At 48.4% G+C, this 26449-nt stretch overlaps 1 protein-coding gene across 1 annotated transcript in view; it reads left to right on the top strand.

The window, feature by feature from the left end:
- SLC6A20 (solute carrier family 6 member 20) overlaps positions 1 to 24958 on the top strand; it is a 43516-nt gene extending 18558 nt beyond the window's left edge. Inside the window, exons 4-11 of the mRNA XM_061196632.1 lie at positions 3296 to 3523; positions 7714 to 7824; positions 8807 to 9048; positions 10310 to 10472; positions 19500 to 19704; positions 21221 to 21380; positions 22580 to 22745; positions 24367 to 24958. Coding sequence (XP_061052615.1) covers positions 3296 to 3523; positions 7714 to 7824; positions 8807 to 9048; positions 10310 to 10472; positions 19500 to 19704; positions 21221 to 21380; positions 22580 to 22745; positions 24367 to 24516 — 1425 coding nt within the window. The 3' untranslated portion in view covers positions 24517 to 24958. The remainder of the gene's footprint in view (positions 1 to 3295; positions 3524 to 7713; positions 7825 to 8806; positions 9049 to 10309; positions 10473 to 19499; positions 19705 to 21220; positions 21381 to 22579; positions 22746 to 24366) is intronic.
- Positions 24959 to 26449: the final 1491 nt, after the last annotated feature.

Below are 26449 nucleotides of genomic sequence, written 5' to 3'. Positions count from 1 at the left end.
TATCCAAAATGGGAACTTCCCGTCCACTGCCCATGTTCACTTCTTTTCCTCGGAGTCTGCCTTTCACTATCAGGGACCCCACTCCTGCGGCCTCCCAGCAGCCTCCTCCATCTCAGCCTCCTCCGAGATAGGAAAAGAGAGGGAGGAGACAGGAGCTCACGGGGTGGATGCCTTACCCTTTGCCACTGAGCTAAGCCTTCATGGGACAGACCCCATCTCCAAGGTCCAAAAGCTAGATGGGGCCGGTCATGGACTATGAACAGACCCCAATTTGTGAGGCCAGTCTCTGGAGCACTTGGGCACAGCCTTGAATCTTTGGGGCCCCAAGGAATGCTTGGGTTAATGACCTCAATAATCAGGAGTCAGCATCTATGCTCAGAAGGTGCTATATCCACACCCAACCCTGGCTTCCCAGTCCACCCCACCCAGGTCATCTCGCTGGAAAATGCCCTGTGCATGTCCCTGACAGGAAGGACTCTGCCCTGAGCACAGCTGTAGCCCCTCATCCTTTCCCCTGGCTCAACCTAGAGTTCCATGAAGACTAGCCACAACCTTGCCTGTCCTCTGCCTTCTGGGTGGAGGGCAGCTCCTCTACTCTCCAGCCTGGTAACCATTTCCCTCCTCTGTGCTGGGCTGTCATGTATGGTTGGGCAGGTTGTGCACTGCACAATGCCATTCCAATTAAGGGGTTGCCATACATGTCTCAGGCACTATATGTCTGCATACTTAAGACAGTTTTCCAAAGGTGGAAGCAATGTGTCTTGTAACAAATCAGGATAATCTGACCATTTTCTAAAGGCAAAAATAAAGTGTCTCAAGCAAGGGAGTACTTTTTCCTAACCCTCAGAAGTGTGAAAATCAGTGATTCCTGAAAATCACTTGACTATTCATTCCAGCCTTCAGAGATCCATGGGCCTCTCCCTTATCCTCTGTGCCCTGGAGCCTCCTTCATGGTCACATCATAATGATAGTACCTGCGGCAACAGACACTCACACTTGCTGTGGACCAGGTAGAGTCACAAGCACTTCAGAACTATTCCCTTGTGTGATCATCACCGCACTCTATGGTGCTGACACAGTGCATACCAGAGGCAGAGGGGAGTTGAGTAGCCGGGAGGCTGGATGCGGCAGCTTAGCCACAGGGTCTGTGCTCTTGTCCACTTCCCACCAGGCTGGGCTCTCCAGCTTTTCCCTGCGGGAGCACCGGGCTGTTACAAACACAGATGCAGGGATCCCTGCCTCACCCACTGATTCAGAGGGGGAGAGTCTGGGTGCTGAGAATTGGTCAATTTATGTCCTTCTGTACTTTAAAGCTTCTCCATGTTGGCTGCTTGCTGGAATCACCTGGGGGAGCTTTTAAAATTTTGAGGCCCGGGCCCTACCCCAGACCAATGAAATCCGAGTCACTGGTGTTGCAGCCGGGCATCCGAGTTTTTAAAGCCTTCCCTCCTTGCGAGTGATTAAGTCATGTACGTGTATAGCCAAGGTTGGCAGTCAGGCTGGGCTGGGCTGGCAACAGCAACGGTCCAGTGAATGGACCCCGTCAGTCCCACACGGGCCAGGCAAACCCAAGGGACTGTGGTCTGGGCTTCAGGTTCACAGGGACCCTCCCACCTGACAGGGGCTCGGTGCTGGCTGTCGCCAGACACCTCAGTCCACGTGGCCATTCTTTCCACGAGTCCGCCTCGCTCAGCCGTCAAGCCCGAGTGTCTGTACAGGGCAGCTGGTTTCCAAGAGGGTGAAAGTAACAGTTGCAAGGCCTTGGGATGCCAAGGCCAGGAAGTCACACAGCTTCACTCCACTGCATTCTGTTGATCAAAGCAAGACACAGGTCAACCCAGGTTCACAGGGAGGGGCAGTGGATGCCACCTCTCGAGAGGAGGAATTGCTGGAGGTCGCCTTTGGAAATATTTTAGGTCGAAGCTAGAAACCAGCTCTTATATTCTAGCAGGTGAGGGGCCCCCTGTTGCTGCCAGGGGTCCTACCAGCATGGGTCCCAAGCACTTTCCAGGTGACAGACCTGGGCTCCAGCTACTCACGGGCAGAGTGGCCCTGGCCCATCAGGTAGTGATGCCGTTGGGGCTCACTTCTGTTTCCTGTGAAATATAGGGATTGAACCCAATGGGGTTAGACTTGCTTCTGTCAGTGGAGAGTTTTTGTCTAATGAAATCTGATCAATGAGGGGCTGGTCTTGGCAGAGCAGAGGGGGGACCCCCTTCCCCCTCCAAGCCAGAATCTACCACCCTCCCCCACTCAGCTCAGAGCTTCTCTTTAGCTCTTGGCCTTGGGTCGTGTTCATTGTACATGCACCATGTAGGCTCTTTGGTTTCTAAGTGACAGAGAGTCCTGTTCAAACTAGCTGAAGCAGAAGAGGCTCTTACTGGCTCTATCTACAAAGTCCAGGAGTGGAACTGCTACAGGTGTAGCATGACTCAGGCTCAAAGGAAGTCATCAGTGCTGGGTTGTCTCTGTCTTAGACGCAGAAGACGGCTGTGGTGGGGCTGAACTGCGTCCCCCTCTAACTTCCAAACCCAGTGCCCATTGTAGGAAACGCCTGTCTCCACCACCCGTTAGTGAGGGCAGGACCCAAGTCTTATTCATGCTAGGACTCACTAGGGGCTTGTGGAAATAAACAGACCACCCAAATGAGAGCAAGCGGAGGCTGTCTATCCGGAGCTCGTTAGCAGGAGGTCAGCACCTTCACTCGTATTTGGCAGAAACTCCAGGCAGGACAGGCAGAGGAGCGGGAAATCGTGCTAGTGGGAAACGGAAGGCTGCAGGTGTGCCCTGATTGGAGTGTGCTCGCATGGAAACTGTAGCTGTGTGATTGGTTAGGGGAGCGTATTTGGCTTTTTCCACTTGGTCCTGAGTTAGAGGGAACACAGGTTTGGAAAGCTGCAGCCGGTGACCGAGTCGTGTCCACTCTGGGCTGATTACTGCAGGAATTGTGGTTTGGGTTCCTGGGCTGGTGGCTGCAGAAGTTGTGGGTCAGAGTTCGTTTGTCAAAGATGGTCTGGCCATTGTCCCTTGGATCTGGTCTCTCAGACCCACCGTAGAATTTGGTAGATTGGGAGTGTGGAGCCCCTCCCTGCCTGACCCCTCTGCCCAAGCCCCATCCGTGCCCGTGACAAACCCCTCGATTCCCTGTCTGCCTTCAGGGGCTTCAGCCGCCTGCCCTTTGGGGACCAGCGTCCTCTTCCAGGAGCCTCCTCTCAGGGCCACCTCCCGTCCTCCCCACCCCGACCTTTGGCCTCAGCCCTCACCTCTGTGTATAACGTTTGTCTTGATCCTAAAGGATCCCCTGCCGTGGTCCGTGTGCCCACTGAATGGCAACCGTACGGGCTACGACGAGGAGTGTGAGAAGGCTTCCTCGACGCAGTACTTCTGGTACCGGAAAACCCTCAACATCTCGCCATCCATCCAGGAGAGCGGGGCGGTGCAGTGGGAGCCGGCGCTGTGCCTCATCCTGGCCTGGCTCCTGGTGTACTTGTGCATCCTGCGGGGCACGGAGTCCACCGGCAAGGTGGGACGGCGGCACGGTGTGTGTGTGACGGCGGCACGGTGTGTGTGTTGTGGAGGGGGGGGGTCAGCCCCGACCCCGCACAATGGCGAGAGGCTGCCTCTGCAGTCGAAGGGCAGAAGCTGCGCTGGGTGGGGGGGGGAGGGCGAGGACAGGGATGCTGGCACGAGTCACCTGCTAGTGACTCTAGAGATGGCCAGCGGTGCTCGAAGTCACAACCCTAAATCTCGAAATGAGGACCTTCCTATTTCCTAAAACGATGAGCATTTCTGTCCCAGCCCCAAACCCGTACCACCCAAGGGGTGCCAAGCAACTAAACAGAGTTTTCCTTGCTTTGAAAGCTTTTCACGTTGGCAGATGTCCCCAAGACACCCTCGGCTCTCGACCCTAGCTGCATAGTGGTACCACCTGGAGAGCTTTTAAAACTCTGCTGTCTCAGTCCTACCGTCAGAGGTTCCAGAATGATCATTGTGAGGTGCCCCCTGCGTACTGGGATTTTAAAAGCTCTCCAGGTGATGCTGGTGTGCAGCCGAGTTTCAGAACTCAGCTTTGGCCTAAGCTGCTTTCAGTGACCCTCCAGAGCTGTCGGGCTTGATATAGAAACCTTTTCTCTTTGGTGTGTCCCCAGGTTTATACTCCTGCTGGGGCTGAGACGTTTCTTTAATCTGCTCCACGTAGAAAGTTTTCCTGGAGAGTTTTCCTCATCTTCCGTCTCTCTCAAGCTGCAGCAGGTGCTCTGAACCCCCAGTGTGCCCTGTTCATACTCAGTCACTCCTCTCACCCTGGGTTAGACATGCACATTGTTTCAATCTTCAGTCCTTCATGGTAGATTTCACTGTCCCACTCGCCTGAGGCTTAGAGAGGTAAAGTCCTGCCCAAGGGCACCGAGTAGTGAGGGCGGAGCCAGGCAGACCCAGCTTTGCCCCAGAAACTCCCCATCATCTCGGTTTGGTGAGCCACCTCCTGTTTGCCGACACTTTTCATGACTTAATCCCCCAGCTTTTCCCTTCTGAAGGTCCCAAGAGTCCACCTGTCCTCATCCTCTTGGCCATCTGAGTTGCCTTCTCTAGCCCCACCATGTGTTTCTTGAGGCATCAAGACCAGAACTACCCACGGTATTTTAGGTGTCCTGTGATGCCCCAGTACCATGCCTAGTAGGACATCTTCTTTTGGTTTCCGAGACCTCGTGGTGGCCAGCATCTTAGCCCTAACAACACCCCATCTCACCGCCGAGCTGAGGGACTAGTGAATCTTCCTGAGGAAAGCTTAGAGTCTGCGGCAACTCACTCTGTCCCATCTTGAAGCTTGCCCGATAGTTTATGCTCATAAAAAAAAGTTCTTCAGTTGGTCTATGCCAGATTATCATGACCATGATCCAAAAGATCCGAGGGCAATATCTGCAAACTTGGAGATTTAATGAGGCCATCCCTTTTCCAGATCATGTAGAAACTTGTTAGATGAGGACATGTCATGCCATGAAAACTTACTCATTCTTAGCGTCTATTTCCTCTGCTTAAGCCACACCTCTCTCCATGATAGAAGTGTCCCAACAGCTCTCTTTAGTTATTTTTTTAAATTGAAGTATAGCTGATTTACAATGTTGTGTTAGTTTCTGGGGTATAGCAAAGTGATTCATTTATATATATTCTTTTTGATATTCTTTTCCATTATGGTTTATTACAGGATATTTAATATAGTTCCCTGTACTATACAATAGGACTTTGTTGTTTATTGATCCTATATATAATAGTTTGCAACTGCTAATCCCAAACTCCCAATCCAACCCTCCCCTGTTCTCTCTGTCTGTGAGTCTCTTTCTGTTTTGTAGATAAGTTCATTTGTGTCATATTTTGGATTCCACATGTTAAGTGAGATCATATGGTATTTGTCCTTCTCTTTCCGACATACTTTACTTAGTATGATCATCTCTAGGTCCATCCATGTTGCTGCAGATGGCATTGTTTCATTCTTTTTATGGCTGAGTAATAGTCCATTGTTTACGTATACCACATCTTCTTTACCCATTCATCTGTCGATGGACATTTAGGTTGTTTCCATGTCTTGGGCATTGCAAACAGTGCCGCTGTGAACATAGGGGTGCATGTAGCTTTTTGAATTATAATTTTGTCTGGATATATGCCCAGGAGTGGGATTGCTGGATCACATGGCAACTCTATTTTTAGTTTTCTGAGGAACTTCCACACTAGTTTTCCATAGTGGCTGCACCAACTTACATTCCCACCAACAGTGTAGGAGGGTTCCCTTTCCTCCACACCCTCTCCAGCATTTGTTATTTGTAGACTTTTTAATGATGGCCATTCTGACCAGTGTGAGGTGGTACCTCATTGCAGTTTTGATTTGCATTTCTCTAATGATTAGCAATGTTGAGCATCTTTTCATGTGCCTCTTGGCCATCTGTATGTCTTCTTTGGAGAAATGTCTATTTAGGTCTTCTGCCCATTTTTGGATTGGGTTGTGTTTTGTTGTTGTTGTTGAGTTGTATGAGCTCCAACAGCTCTATTTATGGGGATTAATTTTGTTAAAGACTGTGTGCCATATCCTGGCCTTCTCTACTGGAATCTGCTTTTTACCCCTCCAAGATTTTTTTTTCAGATTATTTAGAAATGGTTTTTCCCAATAGTTCAGGCTGGATCATGTGTCCAGCAATCCTGCCAGCTTCCCTGATGGGGGAGAAGTGAGCCAGCCTGGTCTCGACTCCAGAGAGCCTTCCGGGAAACTTGTTCACCTGAGGGGATGGGGGGAGATTCCAAGGGCTTGCTCTAAGTGTCCTCTAAGTGTCCAGTGGTTATGGACATTGGTCACCCCTCCCCTGTTGTCTCTTGATTTCCTTTAGCTCACTCGCCGGATGCCCTCTCTTTCCACCTATCCATTTCCACCTCAGACCTGGTTTATCTTCTTGTAATCTCAGGTGGATTTATTACTCATCTCAAGTTCAATGTTTTCAGTTAAGAAGCAATCATAGAAGACACACCCCGCTTCTGCCTGCCACTCCCAGGGTGAGAGGGGACAGAGCACCACTCTGGTGGCCTTGGAAATTCATGGGAAGATGGGTGCCACACCTCAGTGGGAATGGAGGGCCAGGTGCAACTCAGGCTCATCTGGACTTGGGTCACCAGCTATATTTCTCATAGGAGGATGTAAACATTAAGGGAACTGCTCTCACCAAAAACAAACAAACAAAAAAACTTGCAAAGTATTTCATTGCTTTATATATGGGGCTCTTGTGCACATACGAGTTGATATACAGAAAAAAAATTCCAGTCCTGGATGGGCATCCATGCACTTGAAGGTCCCTATTGTAAGGCTTTGTAAAAGTTAAAATTACCCAGAATATGAGAGGCTACTTCTAAATCCACCATGAAAACCAAAGATAAAACATCACTGAACCCATGACGTATGTCAGCAGGGAAAGGTTTTGGTTCACAAAAAATTCCATTGATGTGCAATTTTAAAGCCTCTGGAAGTGAGGCCTTTCATAAAAAATCACTGAATTTCTATTGTATTTATTATAGGGACACCAGTGTCAAGACTTTTCCTTTATGGCACCCATGGCTAAGCTTCTCTCAGGCCCCAGTCCTGGGGATACCTGACATTCCTCCAACCTCTTGGACTTTTTTTTTCCTTTCAGAGACAATATAAATCTTGTAAGTGATTGTGCTTCCTGCTTTGCTTGGGCCACGAGGAAGCTCAGAGATCAATCTGGCTCAGAAACTGGGTAGCACCTCACACACCTATTCTGTGGGCTGCCTTTTTCTTTGGGCTTATCTTACTGGATTGCCCACATTTTCTTTTTACACAGATATCTTTATCTAGCAGTTTTAAAATGTTGATGTGATGATGTATTTTTGTGGGCTGCCTCAAATCCTTTCTGGAAGAAGTTCGGGTTGAAGGGAGGGTGGAGGACAGAGGTCTCTAGGACCTGTTCCCTCTTCTCCACTAAATAAGAGATTTCCTGGTGGTCACACACGTGGGCATCCACATCCCACCACCCAGTTTCCCAAACTCGGAACCTGTGCCTGACCAAGAATCTCGATACCTTTCCAGCTATCAGTAGCCCGAACAGCCAAGACAGTGCCATGGTGTTTCGGGGGGATGGCGGGTCTGCCCTGGGCAAAAGGGCCCTGTAGTCACTGCATCTCCAGGAGGCTGACTCTGCCCTCTGGTGCCCGCAGGTGGTGTACTTCACTGCGTTGCTGCCCTACTGCGTGCTCATCATCTACCTGGTCAGGGGCCTCACGCTCCACGGAGCCACCAACGGCCTGGCATACATGTTCACTCCCAAGGTATGGGCTGGAGGGGGGGAGGGGTCCCGAGGGCACCCCCATGCATCCTGCCACCTTCCAGGATGGGTGGAAGGGGGAAGACCAAGGGTGGGGGGAACAGTAGTGGACCCGGGGAAGGTGGGTGTGAGCCCGCCAGGCAGTGGAGGGGCGTGGATTCCGTCCTCAGACAGGCAGTCCCTATGCCCTGCTAGTTCTGGGGCATTACATCTTCCGTCCACCCTCCTCTTCGTCCTCACTGCCCCCAACCGACTGCTACCCCAGCCCCACATCTGGCCTTTACCCCAGTCTCACCCCAAACCCTCCCTCCAGCCTGTGGACCAAGTTGTTTACCAGGAGCGTCACGCCAGTCAGCTCACCCTCCTGCTCGCACCTCCATGCACCCCGCTCCCGACAGGGGTGCATCCATACTCCGCAGGGCTCTCCGTGATCCAGTCCCAGGCACCCCGCTCCCCAGTCACCCCATAGCTGATGCTTATCAAGGGAGGCCACCATTGCCTTTGGGGCAGGACAAGTTATTCATTTAGCAAATCTGGTCCCTGGAAACAAAATGACTTTGGCAGCACCCCCCCCCATTAGTGCCCCCATCACATTCCAAATGCCCCCTAATATTAGTGCTGGGGTACAACCCAGACCTAGACACCAGCACCGCCATTTCTGGAGGCCCAGGCCCGTGCAGTGCCTGGGTCATGGATCAGGGGCTCAATACCTTTAAAAGATATTTTACCCTACACTTTTCAATTGCACACCTCCTGTGGGTAAGAGGCAGTGGAGGGTAGGACATGAGGATGCGTTTTATCTGCTGAGGACCGGGCTGGGCACGCATGGGGCCAGGAGAGCTGGGTTCGGGGCCCAGGCCTGCCTCTGGCTGGCTGTGTGCCACAGGCAAGTTCCTTCCCCTCTCCGGGCCTCCTGCCCCCTGCTGATCTGAGAGTCTGGGATTCCCACCCGGGGTTCTCCAGCCCTGTCCCTGCTGGCTTTCCAGATGGAGCAGCTGGCCAACCCCAAGGCCTGGATCAACGCAGCCACCCAGATCTTCTTCTCACTCGGCTTGGGGTTCGGCAGCCTCATCGCCTTCGCCAGCTACAACGAGCCCTCCAACAACTGCCAGAAGCACGCCGTCATCGTGTCCATCATCAACAGCTTCACCTCCATCTTTGCCAGCGTCGTCACCTTCTCCATCTATGGCTTCAAGGCCACCTTCAACTACGAAAGCTGCTTGAACAAGTAAGCCTGGGCCATACGGTGGGCCCCAGGCCTCAAGGGGGGGGCAGTGAACCTCCAAAGGCCCGAGCTGAAAGGGTCCCTGGGAGGAGGCAGGCACCAGAATTCAAGAGGTGTGGGGCAAAGGGCACAGGCTTTGCTGTCCTCAATCCAGGGTTCAAATCAGAACCACCAGCAGCTGATGAGCATAAGGCAAGTCGGCGTCTGCCTGAAGGGATGAGGGCAGTTTTGTGTATTCAAAGCACTTAGCACCAATAGGGCATTCAACAGATAAACCTTAGTTTCTTCTGCCCCATCTCCCCACCTCAGAAGTAACCAGGAGCTCTCCAGCTGAGTCATGGAGATTGCAGGATCTACTTTCTGCTGCCCCTTACCCAAAATATAAGAAACATCATCCAGAAGGTATGCTGTCCAATACAGTAGTCACTAGCCACAAGGGGCTAGTGTAAACATTTAAATGTAAATTGATTTAAAATTAACTGAAATTTGGGGGACTTCCCTGGTGGTGCAGTGGTTGAGAATCCGCCTGCCAATGCAGGGGACACGGGTTCGAGCCCTGGTCCGGGAAGATCCCAAATGCCACGGAGCAACTAAGCCTGTGCGCCACAACTACTGAGCCTGCAATCTAGAGCCCGTGAGCCACAACTACTGAGCCCGTGAGCCACAACTACTGAAGCCCGCGTGCCTAGAGCCCATGCACTGCAACAAGAGAAGCCACTACAATGAGAAGCCCGTGCACTGCAACGAAGAGTAGCCCCCGCTCACCACAACTAGAGAAAGCCCGCGTGGAGCAATGAAGACCCAGTGCAGCCAAAAATAAAATAAATAAGTTTAAAAAAATTAACTAAAATTTTAAATTGATTTAAATTTTGATTTAAATTGGTTTCCATTTCAATGTAAATTCTTTTAAATCAGTTCCTCAGCTGCACTAGCCTCATTCAAGTACTCAGTTGCCACATGTGACTAGTGGGTACCATATTGGACAGCAGTGATGGAGAACATACCAATCATCACAGGAAGTTCTGTCAGACAATGTTGGTCCAGAGGTTAAAATAGCCCAGCTGCGTGGGTTTGGTTCCTTTGATCATCACTGTTCCTATCTGAGGCTTCTTCAAAGCCGTTCACAATCACCCTGCCCTTTAAAAGCTCACCAGTCAACAGATTCCCTTTGTTGGCGCGACCTCACCTAATCAGAAGAGGCAGAGGGTTTGGTGACAGCGGCCTTTGTAATCAGCAAAGGTCAGTCAGCTGCTCTGCTCTGCAGGGTGATTCTGCTGCTGACCAATTCTTTCGACCTTGAAGATGGCTTTTTGACAGTCAGCAACCTGGAGGAGGTGAAAAGTTACCTGGCGTCTGCCTACCCCAGCAAGTACAGCGAGGTGTTCCCACAGATTAAAAACTGCAGCTTGGAATCGGAGCTGGAAACGGTAAGGTGCTGGCAAGGTCTCGGCTTGCTTCTCCCCACACACTTCACAGGGCCCTTTGGGAGCTGCTCTAGAGAAAGTGCAACTTGAGGGGTGTGCACATCCCGTGAAAATCAGGGAAAACTCGGGACTTCCCTGGCGGTCCAGTGGTTAAGACTCCACGCTTTCACTGCAGGGGGCACGGGTTTGATCCCTGGTCAGGGAACTAAGATCCCACATGCTATGCGTGGTGTGAAAACAAACAAACAAAAAAACCAAAACAACAACAACAAAATATATATATGTATATCTTCCTTGTGCCTCTTAGTGGACGAGAACTCTGCCCACTAGTCTCCCCGAGTGTTGCACGGGAATCCCAGTCTCTACACAGTTCCTTTGGGTTCCCTGTGTCCTTTCTTCCTTTAAATTTTCTCTTTTTAAAATTTAAAAATAGAGGAAAGTATAAAGAATAATATAACAAACACACATCTATCCAGCTCTCAGAATGAAAAATTGTAAATATTTTGTCATTTTGGGCTCAGATTTTTTTGATGTAAAAGAAAACATTTCAGAGATAAAGGTAAAAATCCCCTTTGTTACTGTCCACAAAGCTTTCACTACTCCCCAGAGGCCAGAACCTTCATTTTGACGTCCTTATTACCCGTATATATTTATGAGTTATATTGCTGTTTTGCTTCACAGTTTTTAACTAGAAATAAGAGGTCCTGGGAGATATCGTTCTCATTCAACATTTCATTTTTGAGACTTGTCTCTGGTGATACATATGGACTCCCATTCATTCATTGTAAGAGCTACATTTTATTCCATCATTCAAATATCCTACAGTTTACTGGACCCAGGCCAGCGGCAGTGGAAGCCCGGAGTCCTAACCACTGGACAACCAGGGAATTCCCTATGGATTCCCTTACTGATAGACATTTGGGTTTTTCCACAAAACTTTTGCTACTAAAATCACCTTTATTTATATTTTACAGAATTATATTTGCTATGCTGGCAACTTTTTTTTTTTTTTTTTAACAATTGAAGTATTGTGTTACTTTCTTATATACATCAAAGTGAGTCAGTTATACGTATATATTCTTTTTCATATTCTTTTCCGTTATGGGGTATTACAGGATATTGAACATAGTTCCCTGTGCTGTAGAATACTACCTTCTGGTTTATCCATTCTATATGTATAGTTTCCATCTGCAGGTCCGAAACCCCCAATCAAACCCTCCCCCCACCCCCCTAGGCAACCACAAGTCTATTCTCTATGTATGTCTTTTGTTCTTTCATAGATAAGTTCATTTCTGTCATACTTTAGTTTTTCAAACTTTGTTGAATTTAATTTTATTTTATATTGGAGTATAGTTGATATACACTCTTGTGTTTGTTTTAGACATCCAGCAACCTGATTCAGTTATACATAGACATAGATCTATTCTTTTTCAGATTCTTTTCCCCTATACGTTATTAAAGGGTGTTGAGTAGAATTCCCTGTGCTATAGAGTAGGTCTTTGTTGGTATCTCTTCTATATATATTAGTGTGTATATGTTAATCCCAACCTCCCAAGCTATACCTCCTCCACCCCACTTTTCCCGTTTGGTAACTGTAAGTTTCTTTTCTAAATCTGAGAGTCTGTTTCTGTTTTGTAAATTGGTACATTTGTATCAATTTTCAGATTCCACCTGTAAATGATGTCATGATATTTGTCGTTATCTGTCTGACTTACTTCATTTAGTATGATCATCTCTAGGTCCATCCTTGTTGCTGCAAATGGCACTATTTCATTTTTTATGGCTGAGTAATATTCCATCGTATATATTCACCACATCTTTTCTATCCATTCCTCTGTCGATGGACATTTTGGTTGCTTCCATGTCTTGGTTGTTGTAAACAGTGCTGCAATAAAGGTTGGGGTGCATGTGTCTTTCCGAATGATGGTGTTCTCTGGGATTACGCCCATGACTGGGATTGCAGGATCGTATGGTAGCTCTATTTTTAGTTTTTTAAAGAAGCTGCAGATTGTTCGCCATAGTGGCTGTCACAAATTTCCATTCCCACCAGCAGCGTGTAGGCAGCTCCCGTTTTCTCCACACCCTATTCTGCATTTATGCTTTGTGGACGTTTGCTGATGGCCATTCTGACTGGTGCGAGATAATACCTTGTCCAAGTTTTGATTTGCATTTCTCTAATAATTAGCGATGTTGAATATCTATCCCTGTGCTTCTTTTTTTTTTTTTTTAAACAGTGTGAGTAAAGCTAAACTCTTGAAATTGTTTTCTTGAAAGTCGGCCCTGTTTTGAATTCTTTTTCTGTTACCTACAACAGAATATTTCTTTAGACCAGGGGTCATTTACTGCCCAGCAGGCCCTGCGAATATTAAGTGCCCATAAGCCCCCTTTTAAGGATGTTGTTATGAGAAACGGCCACAAGGCGGCAGCATTTCTTCATGCCCCACTCTGGTAACTCCGGCAACCAGAGCCTTAGAGAAAGTCGTATTCCTGGGTTGTAAATTACATGGAAAATGCCCGAAGAAAACCCCGAGGGCTTACGTCTCGTCTCGTTACTTCATCCCTTCACCCCACAGACTGATCCCCAACCCCTGCAAAAGTGCTATGCAGATGGTGCCGTGGTACGTAGGGGGGGCGCCTCTAAGGAACGAGGCTTAAGGTGGGAACCCCACCACCAAACCCATGAAGACCAGGTGACTTTTCAAAGCTCTTCCTACCCAGGAGGGTCCACCGTCCTTTGGGTGCACTAGGCTTGCTTCAGCTGTAGGAGGACCTGCCTGGATCTGGAGATTGTGGTCCCATGCAGAGGGGACCAGGCACTACAGGTCCCAGGGGGGGCTCTTTTGCCGGCACATCCTCCCACCCAGCTCCCTCAGCCCCAGCATACTGCAGCCTTGGGACCCAATCCTGCTCAGGCTCCAGGGATGTGACACCAGCCCAGGTCACCAAGGCCTCAGGGCACTATAGTAGGCATTTTTTTCCTCTTTTTTTTTTAAATTTGATTTTTACTTTCTGTTGGAGTATGGTTGATTTACAATGCTGTGTTTGAGTTTTACAGCAGCTTGATTTAGTTATACATGTACCTGTTCTCTTTCAGATTCTTTTCCCACATAGGTTATTACTGAGTGTTGAGTAGAGGTCCCTGTGCTCTCCAGTAGGTCCTCACTGGTTATCTATTTTTATACATACATATATATATATATATATATGTATATATATATTACTGTGTATGTGTTAATCCCAACCTCCTAATTTCTCTCTCCCCCCTCTGCAACTTTCCCCTTTGGCAACTCTAAATTTCTTTTCTAAGGCTGTGAGTCTGTTTTTGTTTTGTCAATTATTTCATTTGTATCTGTTTTTAGATTCCAGGTGTAAGTGATATATGATATTTGTCTTACTGTGTCTGAGTTACTGGACCTAGTGAGATCATCTCCTGATCCATCCATGTTGCTGCAAATGGCATGATTTCATTGTGTTTTCTGGTTGATAGTCCACTGTGTATATGTAGCACATCTTGTTTATCCATTCATTCATCTCAGTGGATTTTCGGTAGTTTTGATGCCTCGGCTATCGTAAATCTTACTGCAATGACCACTGGGGTGCATGTGTGTACTCGAAGGATGATTTTCTCCGGATATTTGCCCAGGAGTGGGATTGCTGGATATTATGGGAGCTCTATTTTTCAATTTTTAAGGACCTTCCCTACTGCTCTTCATTGTGGCTATTACCAATTTACCTTCCTCCCAACAGCATTGTTGGGTTCCCCTTTCTCCACGTCCTCTGCTGCATTTATTCTTTGGAGAATTTTTGATGATTGGTGCCAGGGGATAACTCGTTGTCATTTTGATTTCCATTTTTCTACTCGTTGGCGACGTTGAACATCTTTTCACGTGCTTTAAAACAAAAAAAAAAACACAACAGGGTGAGTAAAGTTAATCTCTTGAAATTGTTTTCTTGAAAGTCGGCCCTGTTTTGAATTCTTTTTCCGTTACCTACAACAGGACATTTCTTGAGAGCAGTGATCATTTAGTGCCCGGCAGGCCTTGTGAATATTAAGTGACCATGAGCAGCGTTTTAAGGATGTTGTTATGAGAAGCAGCCACAAGGCGGCAGCATTTCTTCATGCCCCCACTCTGGTAACTCGGGCAACCACAGGCTTAGAGAAAGCCATGTTCTGGGTTGTAAATTACATGGACAATGCCCGAAGAAAACCCCAAGGGCCTGTGTCTGGATACTTCCCACCCCCCTCACCCTGCAGACTGATTCCCAACCCCTACAGTAGTGCTATGCTGATGGTGCTGTGGTTCGTAGGTGGGGAGTCTCTAAGGAAGGAGGCTGGAGGTGGGAACCCCACCAGCAGGAGCCGTGGAGATCCGGTGTCTTTTCACAGCTCTTCCCTCCCAGCGGGTCCACCATCCTTTGGGTGCACTAGGCTTGCTTCAGCAGTAGGAGGACCCGTCTGGATCCAGAGATTGTGGTCCCACACAGAGGGGACCAGGCACCACAGATACAAGGGCGGGGGGCTCGTTTGCTGGCACATCCTCCCCAGCTCCCTCAGCCCCATGACAGCCCAGCCTTGGATCCCAAGCCTGCTCAGGCTCCAAGAATGTCACACCACTCCTGGTCACCGAGGCCTCAGGGCAATATAGTCTGCATTTTTTTCCTCTTTTTTTTAAAATTTATTTTTTATTTTCTATTAGAGTTTGGTTGATTTACAATGCTGTGTTTGAGTTTTACAGCAGCTTGATTCAGTTATACATATACAAGCACCTATTCTCTTTCGGATTCTTTTCCCACATAGGTTATTACTGAGTGTTGAGTAGAGGTCCCTGTGCTCTCCAGTAGGTGCTCATTGATTATCTATTTTATAATTATATATATACATATACATTAGTGTGTATGTATTAATCCCAACCTCCTAATTTCTCTCTACCCCCTCTGCAACTTCCCCCTTTGGTAATTCTAAATTACTTATCTAAGGCTGTGAGTCTGTTTTTGTTTTGTCAATTAGTTCATCTGTATCCTTTTTTAGATTCCACCTGTAAGTGATATCATGTATTTGTCTTACTCTGACTTATTGGACTTAGTTAGATCATCTCCTGATCCATGTTGCTGCAAATGGCATGATTTTGTTCTGTTTTCTCGCTAATAGTCCACTGTGACACGTATGGCGTTTTCTTTATCCATTCATTCAACTCGATGGACATTTCGGTAGTTTTGATGCCTCGGCTATTGTAAATCTTATCTCAACGATTGTTGGGGTCCATGTGTGTATTCGAAGGATGGTTTTCTACAGATATTTGCCCAGGAGTGGCATTGCTGGACCTTATGGGAGCTCTATTTTTCAATATTTAAGGACCTTCCCTACTGCTGTCCATTGTGCTGTTACCAATTTACCTTCCCACTAACAGGGGTTCCTTGTTCTCCAGACACTGTCCCGTATTTATTGTATGTAGACTTTTTGGGTTTTTTTGACCAGGCTGATTGTCTTTCTTACTGCTGTGAGGTGATAACTTGTTGTAGTTTTGATTTGTATTTGTCGTAATTATATATGTTGAACTCTTTCCTTGTGCCTTTTGGCCATATATATTTTTTTTTTGGAGAAGTGTTGTTTTAGGTCTTTTTTCCATTTTTTTGATTGGGTTGTTTTATTGTTGAGTTGTACGTGCTGTTGGTATATTTTTGAAATTTAGCCCTTGTAGGTTGCATCATTTTGAAATATTTTCTCCTAGTCCGTAGTTGTCTTTTTGTTCATGGTTTCCTTCGATGTGCAAAAGCTTTATGTTTGATTGGTTCCATTGGTAGGTTTGCTTTTATTTCTGTTGCCTTGAGTCTGACCTAAGAAAACGGTATGATTTATGTCAGAGAATGTTTTGCCTATGTTCTCTTCTGGGGTTTTATGGTGTCATATCTTGTATTTAAGACTTTAATCCCTTTTGAGCCTATTTTTGTGTATGGTGTGAGGGTGTGTTCTAACTTTATTTGCGGCTGTTCAGCTTCCAATGCTACTTGCTGAAAAGACTGTCTTTTCTCCATTGTATATTCTTGCTTTCTTTGTTGAAGATTAATTGACCGTAGGTGTTTAGGTTTATTTCTGGCCTCTCTATTCTGTTCCATTGATCCATATGTCTGTTTTCGTGACCATGACAGTTTTCTTTACTGTAGCTTAGTATTTTCTGAAGTCTGGGAGGGTCATGTCTCCTGCTGTGTTCTTTTTCCTCAGGATTGCTTTGGCAATTCTGGGTCTTTTTTGGTTCCATATAAAGGATTATTTGTTCTGGTCTGTGAAAAATGCCATGCATAATTTGATAAGGATCTCATTAAGTCTGTAGATTGCTTTGCGTAGTGTGGCCATTTTAGCAACATTATTCTAGGACTTTTTTTTTAAATATTTGGTTGCACCAGCTCTTAGTTGAGGCAGGCAGGCTCCTTAGTTGCAGCACGTGGGCTCCTTAGTTAAGGCTCACGTGCTCCTTGGTTGTGGCATGCATGTGGTATCTAGTTCCCTGACCAGGGATAGAACCCAGGCCCCGTGCATTGGGAGTGTGGAGTCTTATCCCCTGTGCCACCAGGGAAGTCCCTAGGACCTTTATTTTTCACATTAATTTTCAGGTCAATTTGACAAGTTCCACTGGGGGGTGGGAAATCCCTTTAACTTTTATTAGAATTGCACTGACTGTAATATAATTTGGGAACAATCAATATTTTTTCAACTGTGACTTCTGATTTAGGAACAGGCTTTTTCTCATCATTCACTGAAGTCTTCTTTTATATTCTGCAACTCATTTTCTCCACGAAATCCTGGCAGATCTTTGATTACCTTTATGTCTATGAACCTTATTGTTTTGTTCCTATTGTAAATAGTGTCGTTCATTTCCCAATTTCTACCATTGCTGGTTTTCGTTGCAAAAGAAAGCTAATGGTTTTTGTGTTGGTCTTTTATCTAGCAACCTTGATGAATTCTCTTATTCTCATATTTGTCTGTATATTTGCTTTACTTTTCTATGTAACTCTTATGGCACCTGCAGATCCTAGGAATTTTTTTCTAGCACAGTGGAAGTGCAAATGAGAGTGGGCATGTTTGTCTAATTCTTATATTTAATGTAAATACTTCTAGAGACTGCGTCCAGAAAGTGTCTCTAGAGAACGCCTTTCAAGAAGAGGGAACAGTAAAGGCCCATAGCTCTGCTTGCCAGGAAGGTACCCTGGAGTTTTTTTGGCCCCTTGATTTCATAGGTGGAGCCATTCCAGGTCATTTCATGGATGAGGCAACACTTTGTTACTCCTTCCTCCCTGCTTACACTGACCTGTGGCACGACCCTCCCTAGCAGGGTGTCAGCAGATCCCCAGACCTCAGCCCCTGCCTTTAAGGCCTGGATCCTGTTCAGATGACTTCTGAGGCCTGCTTGTGTTCCTGCTCTCAGTTCAAATTTCCTTTTTGTTTTTGGCACCTGGGAATTTTCCTCACTTATTTTTGAGTTTGGCTCAGTGCCCAAGAATTGTGTGGTTATTGATTTATTTAGACTTTTTTCCACTTGAATTTTCCATGAATATTTAACAAAGTCTAAAGTTAAACTATACCTTGAGTTCCTTCCCAAACAGTACAAGGACTTTCAGACACTTTCACTCACCCCTCCTGTTTTAAATACCTTTTATGTCCAATTCTTTTTATTTTTTTAAAGGTTAACAGATTCTTTTTTTTTTTTTTTTTTTTTGGCTGCATTGGGTCTTCGATGCTGTGCGCGGGGTTGCGGTGAGTGGGGGGCTACTCTTCTCTGCGGTGTGAGGGCCTGGCTTTTCATTGCAGTGGCTTTTGTTGCAGAGCACGGGCTCTAGGCGTGAGGGCTCAGTAGTTGTGGCGCACGGGCATAGTTGCTCTGTGGCTTGTGGGATCTTCCCGGACCAAGGGTCGAACCCATGTCCCCTGAATTGGCAGGTGGATTCTTAACCACTGAGCCATCAGGGAAGTTCCTAATTCTTTTTAAACTTATAAATTGGATGCTATTGTTATTTTATACAAGTGTCTGTATTGACCTGCATGCTTGCTATTTTATTTGTTCGCCTTTATTGCATCCCAGCTCTCTTCTGGGGGCATGTATTATCAGTGACAGTGTTTAGCACTGTTGGCTCATGGTAATAAAAAGCAGGCCACCTTTAGTAGGTTCTGTTGTTTCTAAATTCTCTGCAAGTGATCACTCCCTTATGGTCTGCACCCAGGGTGGATGAATACCATTGTCCCCATTGGTATGCTGTTGAGCTGACCTATATTTTGAATCTGACAATCCAACATCTGCCATTCCAGGGGAAGGGTGCTGAAATCTTAGTTCTTATTCCTGCTGACTCTTCACTCATAGTGGCATGTTTTCTGGTCAGTTTATAAATCTCGGGTTGCAAGCTCACTGCTTGATCGTCTCTGGTGGTCTTACAGGTAACCCAATTCAGACCCGCAATGGAAGCTTTCCCCAGTGTTTGCTTCTGCTGCTTCTGCTACTGGCAGCCAGGGGGTGCTCCCCCCCACCATAAGGCCTTTCAACCAGGAGTTGAGGCTTTATTTCCACAGTTCAGTATCCCTACAACAGCATTACCGCCACAGGCATCTGGCCACTAAGCAGCCCTGCCCACTTGGTTGCCTGCCGGCCAGGCCAGCTCCCCACCATTCTGGCTCCTGTAGCTGTGGCTCCACTATCTCAGCTCCCAGAACACCCAGTCATGATACAGGAAGCAGAAATTATCCAACCATTATTTTACTATATTTTATCCATAATGATGTGAGTTGGGGCAGGAGAGAGGAACTCAGTGTTCCAAGTTGACTGAGATGTCTTCTCACACTTTGCAAATAAGGGCTCCTGACAGCTCACATTTCTATCCAGCCCAGCTCTACCTGAGTGGGCTGGTGTGCAGATGGAAGATCCAACCTCAGAATGTGGCTTCTCGTGGCTGATTCTCAGGTTCCCCACATAGCTTAGCACCGGGTGTGTTTAAGGAGTCCTAAGTCCCCCGGGTGTGTAACTGGTGTCTTCATCCTGTGGGCAGGCTGTCCAGGGCACCGGCCTGGCCTTCATCGTCTACACAGAGGCCATTAAAAACATGGAGGTGTCCCAGCTGTGGTCGGTGCTCTACTTCTTCATGCTGCTGATGCTGGGCATTGGAAGCATGCTGGGGAACACGGCCGCCATCCTCACCCCTCTGACCGACAGCAAGGTCATCTCCAGCTACCTGCCCAAGGAGGCAATCTCAGGTGAGTGGGCCAGCGAAGGCGGTGGGGCTCGGGGAGGTGAGCAGAGGGAGGCGTTTCCTCAGGGGCCATGGGCTTACTGAGAGGCTGCAGCAACCTCACAGGGGTCCTGCCATGGCTCTCTCCTCTCGGGCAATCTGGGACCTGGTACACGTGATTCACCCCCATGCATCTGGTTCTCCACATCACAGGGAAGTGGTCACCCCAACCTTGGCAAAGGCCAAACTCCCCAACATGGCCCTCAAAGCTCTCCAGGCTAGCAGAGAACCTGCTTTTGTCTTTGTGTTGACTGAAGCATAACGATGACAACACGTACATTTCTCACACCAGAGAGCCCCTCCCTGCTCCTGCCCCATCAGTATGCCCCCATCCCCATCCTCTTTACTGTCCGTGTAATAATCCAGCTTAAGACCATACAGCACAATTCATCTACCCATTCTGCAGTTGGCAGACCTTTGCCTTGTGAGGGAAAGAACCTGTTTATCCAAGCATGCCTCTCCGTTTCACTCCACCACCCATCTGCTCCAGTGCAACCCGGCAGTGTCCGGAGAACCGTGACTCCTCACCCCCACATCCGGAACCCCTCGTCCCAGCCCACATCAAACCCAGCTCCCACCAGAGCCCTCTAGTGCTTAGCCTCCCTGCACTCAGGAGCCAGCATTATGTGAGCCTCCCCTCCAGCACAGAGCCTGTTCTCCTTGTGTCCCCCTCAGGACAGCGGTGGGGCTTACTGGCTGGTGGTATAGGGTGTGGCCATGGAAAGGGCAGGTGGGAGCTTTAGAGTCTAATACTTTGTGGGGTGCCCAAGGGAGGCAGCAGAGACTGGGGCCAGAGTTTCGGTTCTGGAGACAGAAGGGCCTGTGTCTGAATTCCAACTCGCTTTCTTTCTGTGCTGTGGGATGGTGGGAAAGTTACCTGACATCCCTGAGCCGTGGCTTCCCCCTCTGTAGAAGGGGGCTCCTGATAACCTGCCCCAGAGGCTAAAGGCTCCACTGCATGGCAAGTGCCTGGGGCGTAGTGGCAGCTGGGTAAGCATTCGTTTCTTCTCTTCCCCTCCCTACTCCTCTCTTCTGGTCAGATGTGAATCCTCTCTAGGGGGTCCTGAGTGGTGCCCTGCAGCTCAAATCTCCTCCCCTGATTCACTTCCCATGAGCTCAGTGGCTGAGTTGCTGGGATAAACAGAGTCACCAGACCCATAGCCTGGGCGAGATTCCCCTAGACAGCAACGCCTACAAGTTTCTCTTTTCCACCGAGTTTGATTCCCTGCTACTGGACAGCTCCATGAATTAACAGCAGGAAGTCCTGCTGGCACTCCTCGCAACACCTTTGCCCCATGCTCCCCAACACACACACGTGGCACACACATGCAGAGAGGCCAATCCATGACGGCTTCCCCAGCCCATGCGGATGAACCGAATGGCCAGCGCCTCCTCAGGGCCCATGGCTCTTGGGCCCCACAGAAAGCTGGGTGCACAGGCCGGGGTCTCAGGCAGGTGAGCAAGTGGTCTTGTGTTCCTAGGTCTGGTGTGCCTCGTCAACTGTGCCATCGGCTTGGTGTTCACCATGGAGGCCGGCAACTACTGGTTCGACATCTTCAACGACTACGCTGCCACGCTGTCCCTGCTGCTCATCGTCCTGGTGGAGACGGTCGCCGTGTGTTACCTGTACGGACTGAGGCGGTAGGAGGCCCCGCCCCTGCCAACTGCCCAGGAAACCCACCCGTGAAGGCCATGCCTCACAACACTTTCTGCCACATGTAGTTTCGAGAATCCCAGGTGTTCACATTATGCACGTGGGTCTTCGTGGTCTACAGCCCAGGGTCCTGCTAGGTCAGTGGCAGCAGGGGGGGCAGGTGGTGATGGACACGCCGTAGGGTCCAAGAGAGGCAGGGGCTGTGGTTCCTGCTGTGACAGTCTCACCCGGCCCCCTCTCCTCCCCCATGGCTGCCTCTTCTGCCATGGGGAGCAGTTTTAAAGGCCCTGGACTGGAGGTAAGACACCAATCCGGATGCTGGGCCTGGGTCGGCCACTAGCTGGGTGCCCTTAGGCAAGTCACATCACAGCCCTGGACCTCAGTCCCCTCCCCTGGGAAACGGGGAGGTGGCTGGGTCAGCATTTCCCAAAGTGCTGAGATACTTTCCATACTCATTTATGTGTGTGTGTCCCAGAAAAATATATGATTAGCCTATCCAATCCATGGTAAAACGGATGTTGTCATGCTATTGCTAAATTCAGGTAAAAGAGTCAATTAAAAAAAAAGAGCCCACAGATGATGGAAATCACAATGGTGGGCTGCAGGCAGCTACACTTGGGAAGCAGCACTCCATGCCAGCTCCAATGGGTCAGGGCCAAGGTGCTTCTGGTTCCTTCAGGTTTGGTCCTCCCTCCCTCTGCCCCAGAAAACCTGCTCTGGTTTCAGGGGACAAAAGCGATTCCCCTCTGGGGGCGTTTCGTGGGGGAAGGAGAGTTGCTGACAGACAGCAGGGGTGGGAGGGGTGGAGCAGGGCTGCCCTCGGGGTCCCCTGGTGTTGAGGACTGGCTTCACAGGCGTCCCGCCAGGCCCTCTGTTCCCACTGTCGCTGGGCGCTGCCCTCTGGTGTACAGCAGCCACCTCCAGCTGAAGGCCAGCACCAGGAGGATGGCCTCTGATGTCCACTCACCTATGGGTGGTTGCTTTGCCCCCTCTGTGGCGGCCTCAGCCCTTCTCCCATCCCTGCCCCCAGGACCCCCAGAAGGAATCAGAGACAGCCCAGTGGTCGTGTTCAAACATCAGTGGCACCCAGCACAGAATCTTCCTGAGCAGACGGGGAGGTGTGGCCTGGACTGCATGGCGCCAACAGCATGGATAATCCAAGCTTTCTCTCCCCACCTCCAAACAGATTCGAAAGCGACCTGAAGGCTATGACTGGACACGCTCTGAACTGGTACTGGAAGGCCATGTGGGGCGGTGTGAGCCCGCTGCTCATCATCAGCCTCTTTGTCTTCTACCTGAGTGACTACATCATCACGGGGACCCTGCAGTACCAAGCCTGGGACGCCTCCCAGGTAGCTACCTGCCATCTCGGGCCCCAGGCTCGTGAGCGGGCACGGGCCTCTAGTTTTCTGAAACCAAGGAACTCTCTCCAGGCTGGGGGTAGGTTATTTGTCACAACATGGAAACATCACCCAGGTATGTAAAAATACTCAGCCCAGGACAGCGGAGCTGGGCTATGAGTTTTTCAACATGGGCTGCAGTGAAGAGAGTGAGATTCCGTCCAGAACTTCCTGGTGGCCTCTGTCCACTGAGGCCACTCAGGAAAGGCCAAGCAAGGCTGGAGGGCATGGCCCCTGAGGAGCTGGGCGGGGCAGGGACTGGCGTTTACACTAGAGTTGCTAGGACAGAACGGGGGACTGAGGCGGGCACTCAGGAGGCTGGGCTGCATCTGCTCACCCAGCAGAGGGCAGCACATCAGGGTTTTAACAACCTGGACAGCCGTATCACTGCACCGGGCCTGAGGGTCAGCCTTGGCTGTCCTTGCACAGACACACTCTCATAAAAAAGATTTACTTTGTAAGGAAAGTAATACAACTGACCAATTTGGATTTCTTTCCCCGTGAGTAGAAGATGCTGCCCCTTAGCATATGGTGTGTGTGGAGTGTGCAGACAGGGTGCACAGGGCCCGTGCTCCATCCACACACTCCACGCTGCACTGCAGCTGGGAAGGCGCCCCTGCGTCTGGTTCTGGCAGTGGTGCCGAGCAGGGCTTCCCACCCCGCAGTGGAGGAGCAGGGTGTTTCCTCCAGGCCATGCAGCCTGATACTTTTGGAATATGCAATTAACAGTGAATTCCTTTAAAAAAAGGTAGAGCAAATACAAGCACCAAATATGTATCAGATTCAGCAGACATAAGATTATGCTGTCAAACTGCTAAAAATCATTTATGTTTCCTCCCAATTCCTGTACTCGTCACACAGAACACAGAGTAACAGACGAGCAACAGAAGTCTGTGGGCTGGTTCCCGCGGCCACACTCCGTGTGGCATTTTGGTTTACAAACCGTACGTACTCTGGTTGACAGCAAGTGCCTGCTCCCTGGACTTAGCTGTCCTCTGGTTCCTTTGTGGAAAGGTAGCATAGCATTTATTGGCTTTTGGGCCTCAACTGGTTTCTCATCAGTTTTGCATTTAGGGAAACATCCATCATTCTTCCAACTAAGTCCTGAGGTCCATCAACACTTCTCCTGAGATGAGAGCTGTGCTGCTGGACACAGAAGCTAATAACCACATGTGGCTATTGAAATTAACTCATTAAAATTAAACAAAATTTAAAATTCACTTCTTGCACATCACCGGCCACATTCCCAGTGCTCAATGGCTGCTGTATTGGACAGCACTGGGCAAGGGTAGCCCCTACATTTAGGTGCCCTGCTGCTGCCTTGAACATAAGCCTTGGATTATTCTCATGGTTGCTCTTTCCAGGTAGCTCCAAACAGTATGCACAGGGGGAGTTAGTCAGTCTGCCCAGCAGAGCCACTAGTGACCTGCACGCAGAGCTGGGGCGGCCCCGGGTGGAAGGATGCCCAGCCGCAGATGCTCTCTTCCTCCCACCGGAGGGCCTGGAGGGGTGGTGCCCTCAGAAGGTTCCGCACGGGAGGTTCTTTCTTCTGACACTCAGGTTCCTTCTTCAGGGCCAGCTTGTGACCAAGGACTACCCCCCGTATGCAGTGGCCATCATTGGGCTGCTTGTGGCCTCCTCTACCATGTGCATCCCCCTGGGGGCCCTGGGGACTTTCATCGTGCGCCACCTCAAGCGGGGAGACACAGCCTCCGTGGCCTGAGAGCTGGGCTTCCCCGAGACTGCCGTCAGCCGCTCACTATCTTACAGCAACTTACGTACAGATGGAGCCGCCTCGGCTGCTTTTGGAAATATTGACTCCGGAAGCACTCAGCCCATCGTCTTCTCGAGTCTAGAAAGGATTAGGAAGGTGAAAAGAAAGAAGACTCAGGAAGGTGAAAAGAAAGAAGACTCCCTCAGGAGGACACACACCCTGCTCACCGAGCCACCCCACCCCCCCCACCAGAGTCACACACGGTGCTTCCTCCCTGTCACCACGGAGGCAGAATTCTCACGGCCAGTCTTGAAGACAACTGCTTGACTCTAGCAAAGTCCTAGAAGTAGGGCACACCGGGAGCTGAAATTTGACTAGTTTTTATGGGATAAAATTTAAGGAATTTTTTTTTTTTTTTTTCTGAAGAGAGAGATCCCAAAATACTAGCGGGCATTCATTTTTAGAGAACTTTGAAAAGGAGTTTTTTTAACTATGATGACTAATCTGAATGTCATCAATGCAAAATTAGTTCTTTTTTCAGTTACAGCGAACCTGCAATCAATCACTCACTGTGTTCTCCTTCGCTAACAGGATTGACTGGCCATAAAGAAAGAAGGCCTTTGTTTGGAGCTCACAAAAGGAGTCACTTTTCCCTAATCTGAGGCCTCTCAGTGGGTCCAAGACCACTCCTCCCTATGAACAACCCCAAACCACCTTCGGCCCTGAAGAGCTGCCAGAGCCTCTATGAGGATGAAAGTGAAGCTAACTTTCCCATAGACCTAAGGTTATATTTGGACATGATGACCAACTCTTTATAAGAAAGACCATGACCATAACTTAGTTTTAAATTATTTATCTGTACATAAGTTTTCTAAAATGTATAGAAAGATGGCTCTCAAACAGAACACCCAGTAAGTGAAGACACCATATTTACGATACAGCATTAGTCCACCTTGTGAACGTCTCCCGTCTTTTAACTGCAATAAGTAGGTCAAGGTTATCCCGGAAGGGAGGAGGTCCCTTACTGCTCTAACATTCCTGAATTCCATGTTCTCAGTGAAGCACACAAAGTTTCTTTGAGTAGATTTGTACAGACATCTTTAAAGACACTTAAACATTCACCTGGGACATCAGCTAGAGATGGCTTTTCTTTTAAAACTTCGTTTTCATGCCATAAACTTCCCTATAACAAGAATAGGCATTAGAAAGGTCTTAGGCAGTCTTGAACTTCCAGCTTCACCTGATGCCCATAAAAAGACCACTTGGTGGTGGTAGGTAAGCTGGTCAGCCGCATGTAAGTCAATGAAGTTAGAACACACCCTCACACCATGCACAAAAATAAACTCAAAATGGCTTAAAGACTTAAATATAAGACACGACACCATAAGACTCCTAGAAGAGAACATAGGTAAAGCATTCTCTGACATAAATCATACCAACGTTTTCTTAGGTCACTCTCCCGAGAGAACAGAGATAAAAGCAAAAATAAACAAATAGGACCTAAATGAACTTAAGCTGTTACACAGCAAAAGAAACCATAAACACAACAAAAAGACAACCTATGGACTGGAAGAAAATATTTGCAAATGATGTTACCAACAAGGGCTTAATTTCCAAAATATACAAACAGCTCATACAAGTCAACAACAAAAAATAAACCACCCAATCCAAAAAATGGGCAGAAGACCTAAATAGACATTTCTGCAAAGACAACATACAGATGGTCAACGTGCACATGAAAAGATGCTCAACATCACTAATTATTAGAGAAATGCAAATCAAAACTACAAATCAAAATGTCACACACCAGTCAGAATGACCATCGTTAAAAAGTCAGTCTACAAATAACAAATGCTGGAGAAGGTGTGGAGAAAGCGGAACCATCCTACACTGTTGGTGGGAATGTAAACTGGTGCAGCTACTATGGAAAACAGTATGGAGG

Source organism: Eubalaena glacialis, chromosome 7, assembly GCF_028564815.1.
Source record: "Eubalaena glacialis isolate mEubGla1 chromosome 7, mEubGla1.1.hap2.+ XY, whole genome shotgun sequence".
NCBI classification, from domain to species: Eukaryota; Metazoa; Chordata; class Mammalia; order Artiodactyla; family Balaenidae; genus Eubalaena; species Eubalaena glacialis.
This window is presented reverse-complemented; position numbering and strand designations above follow the sequence as displayed.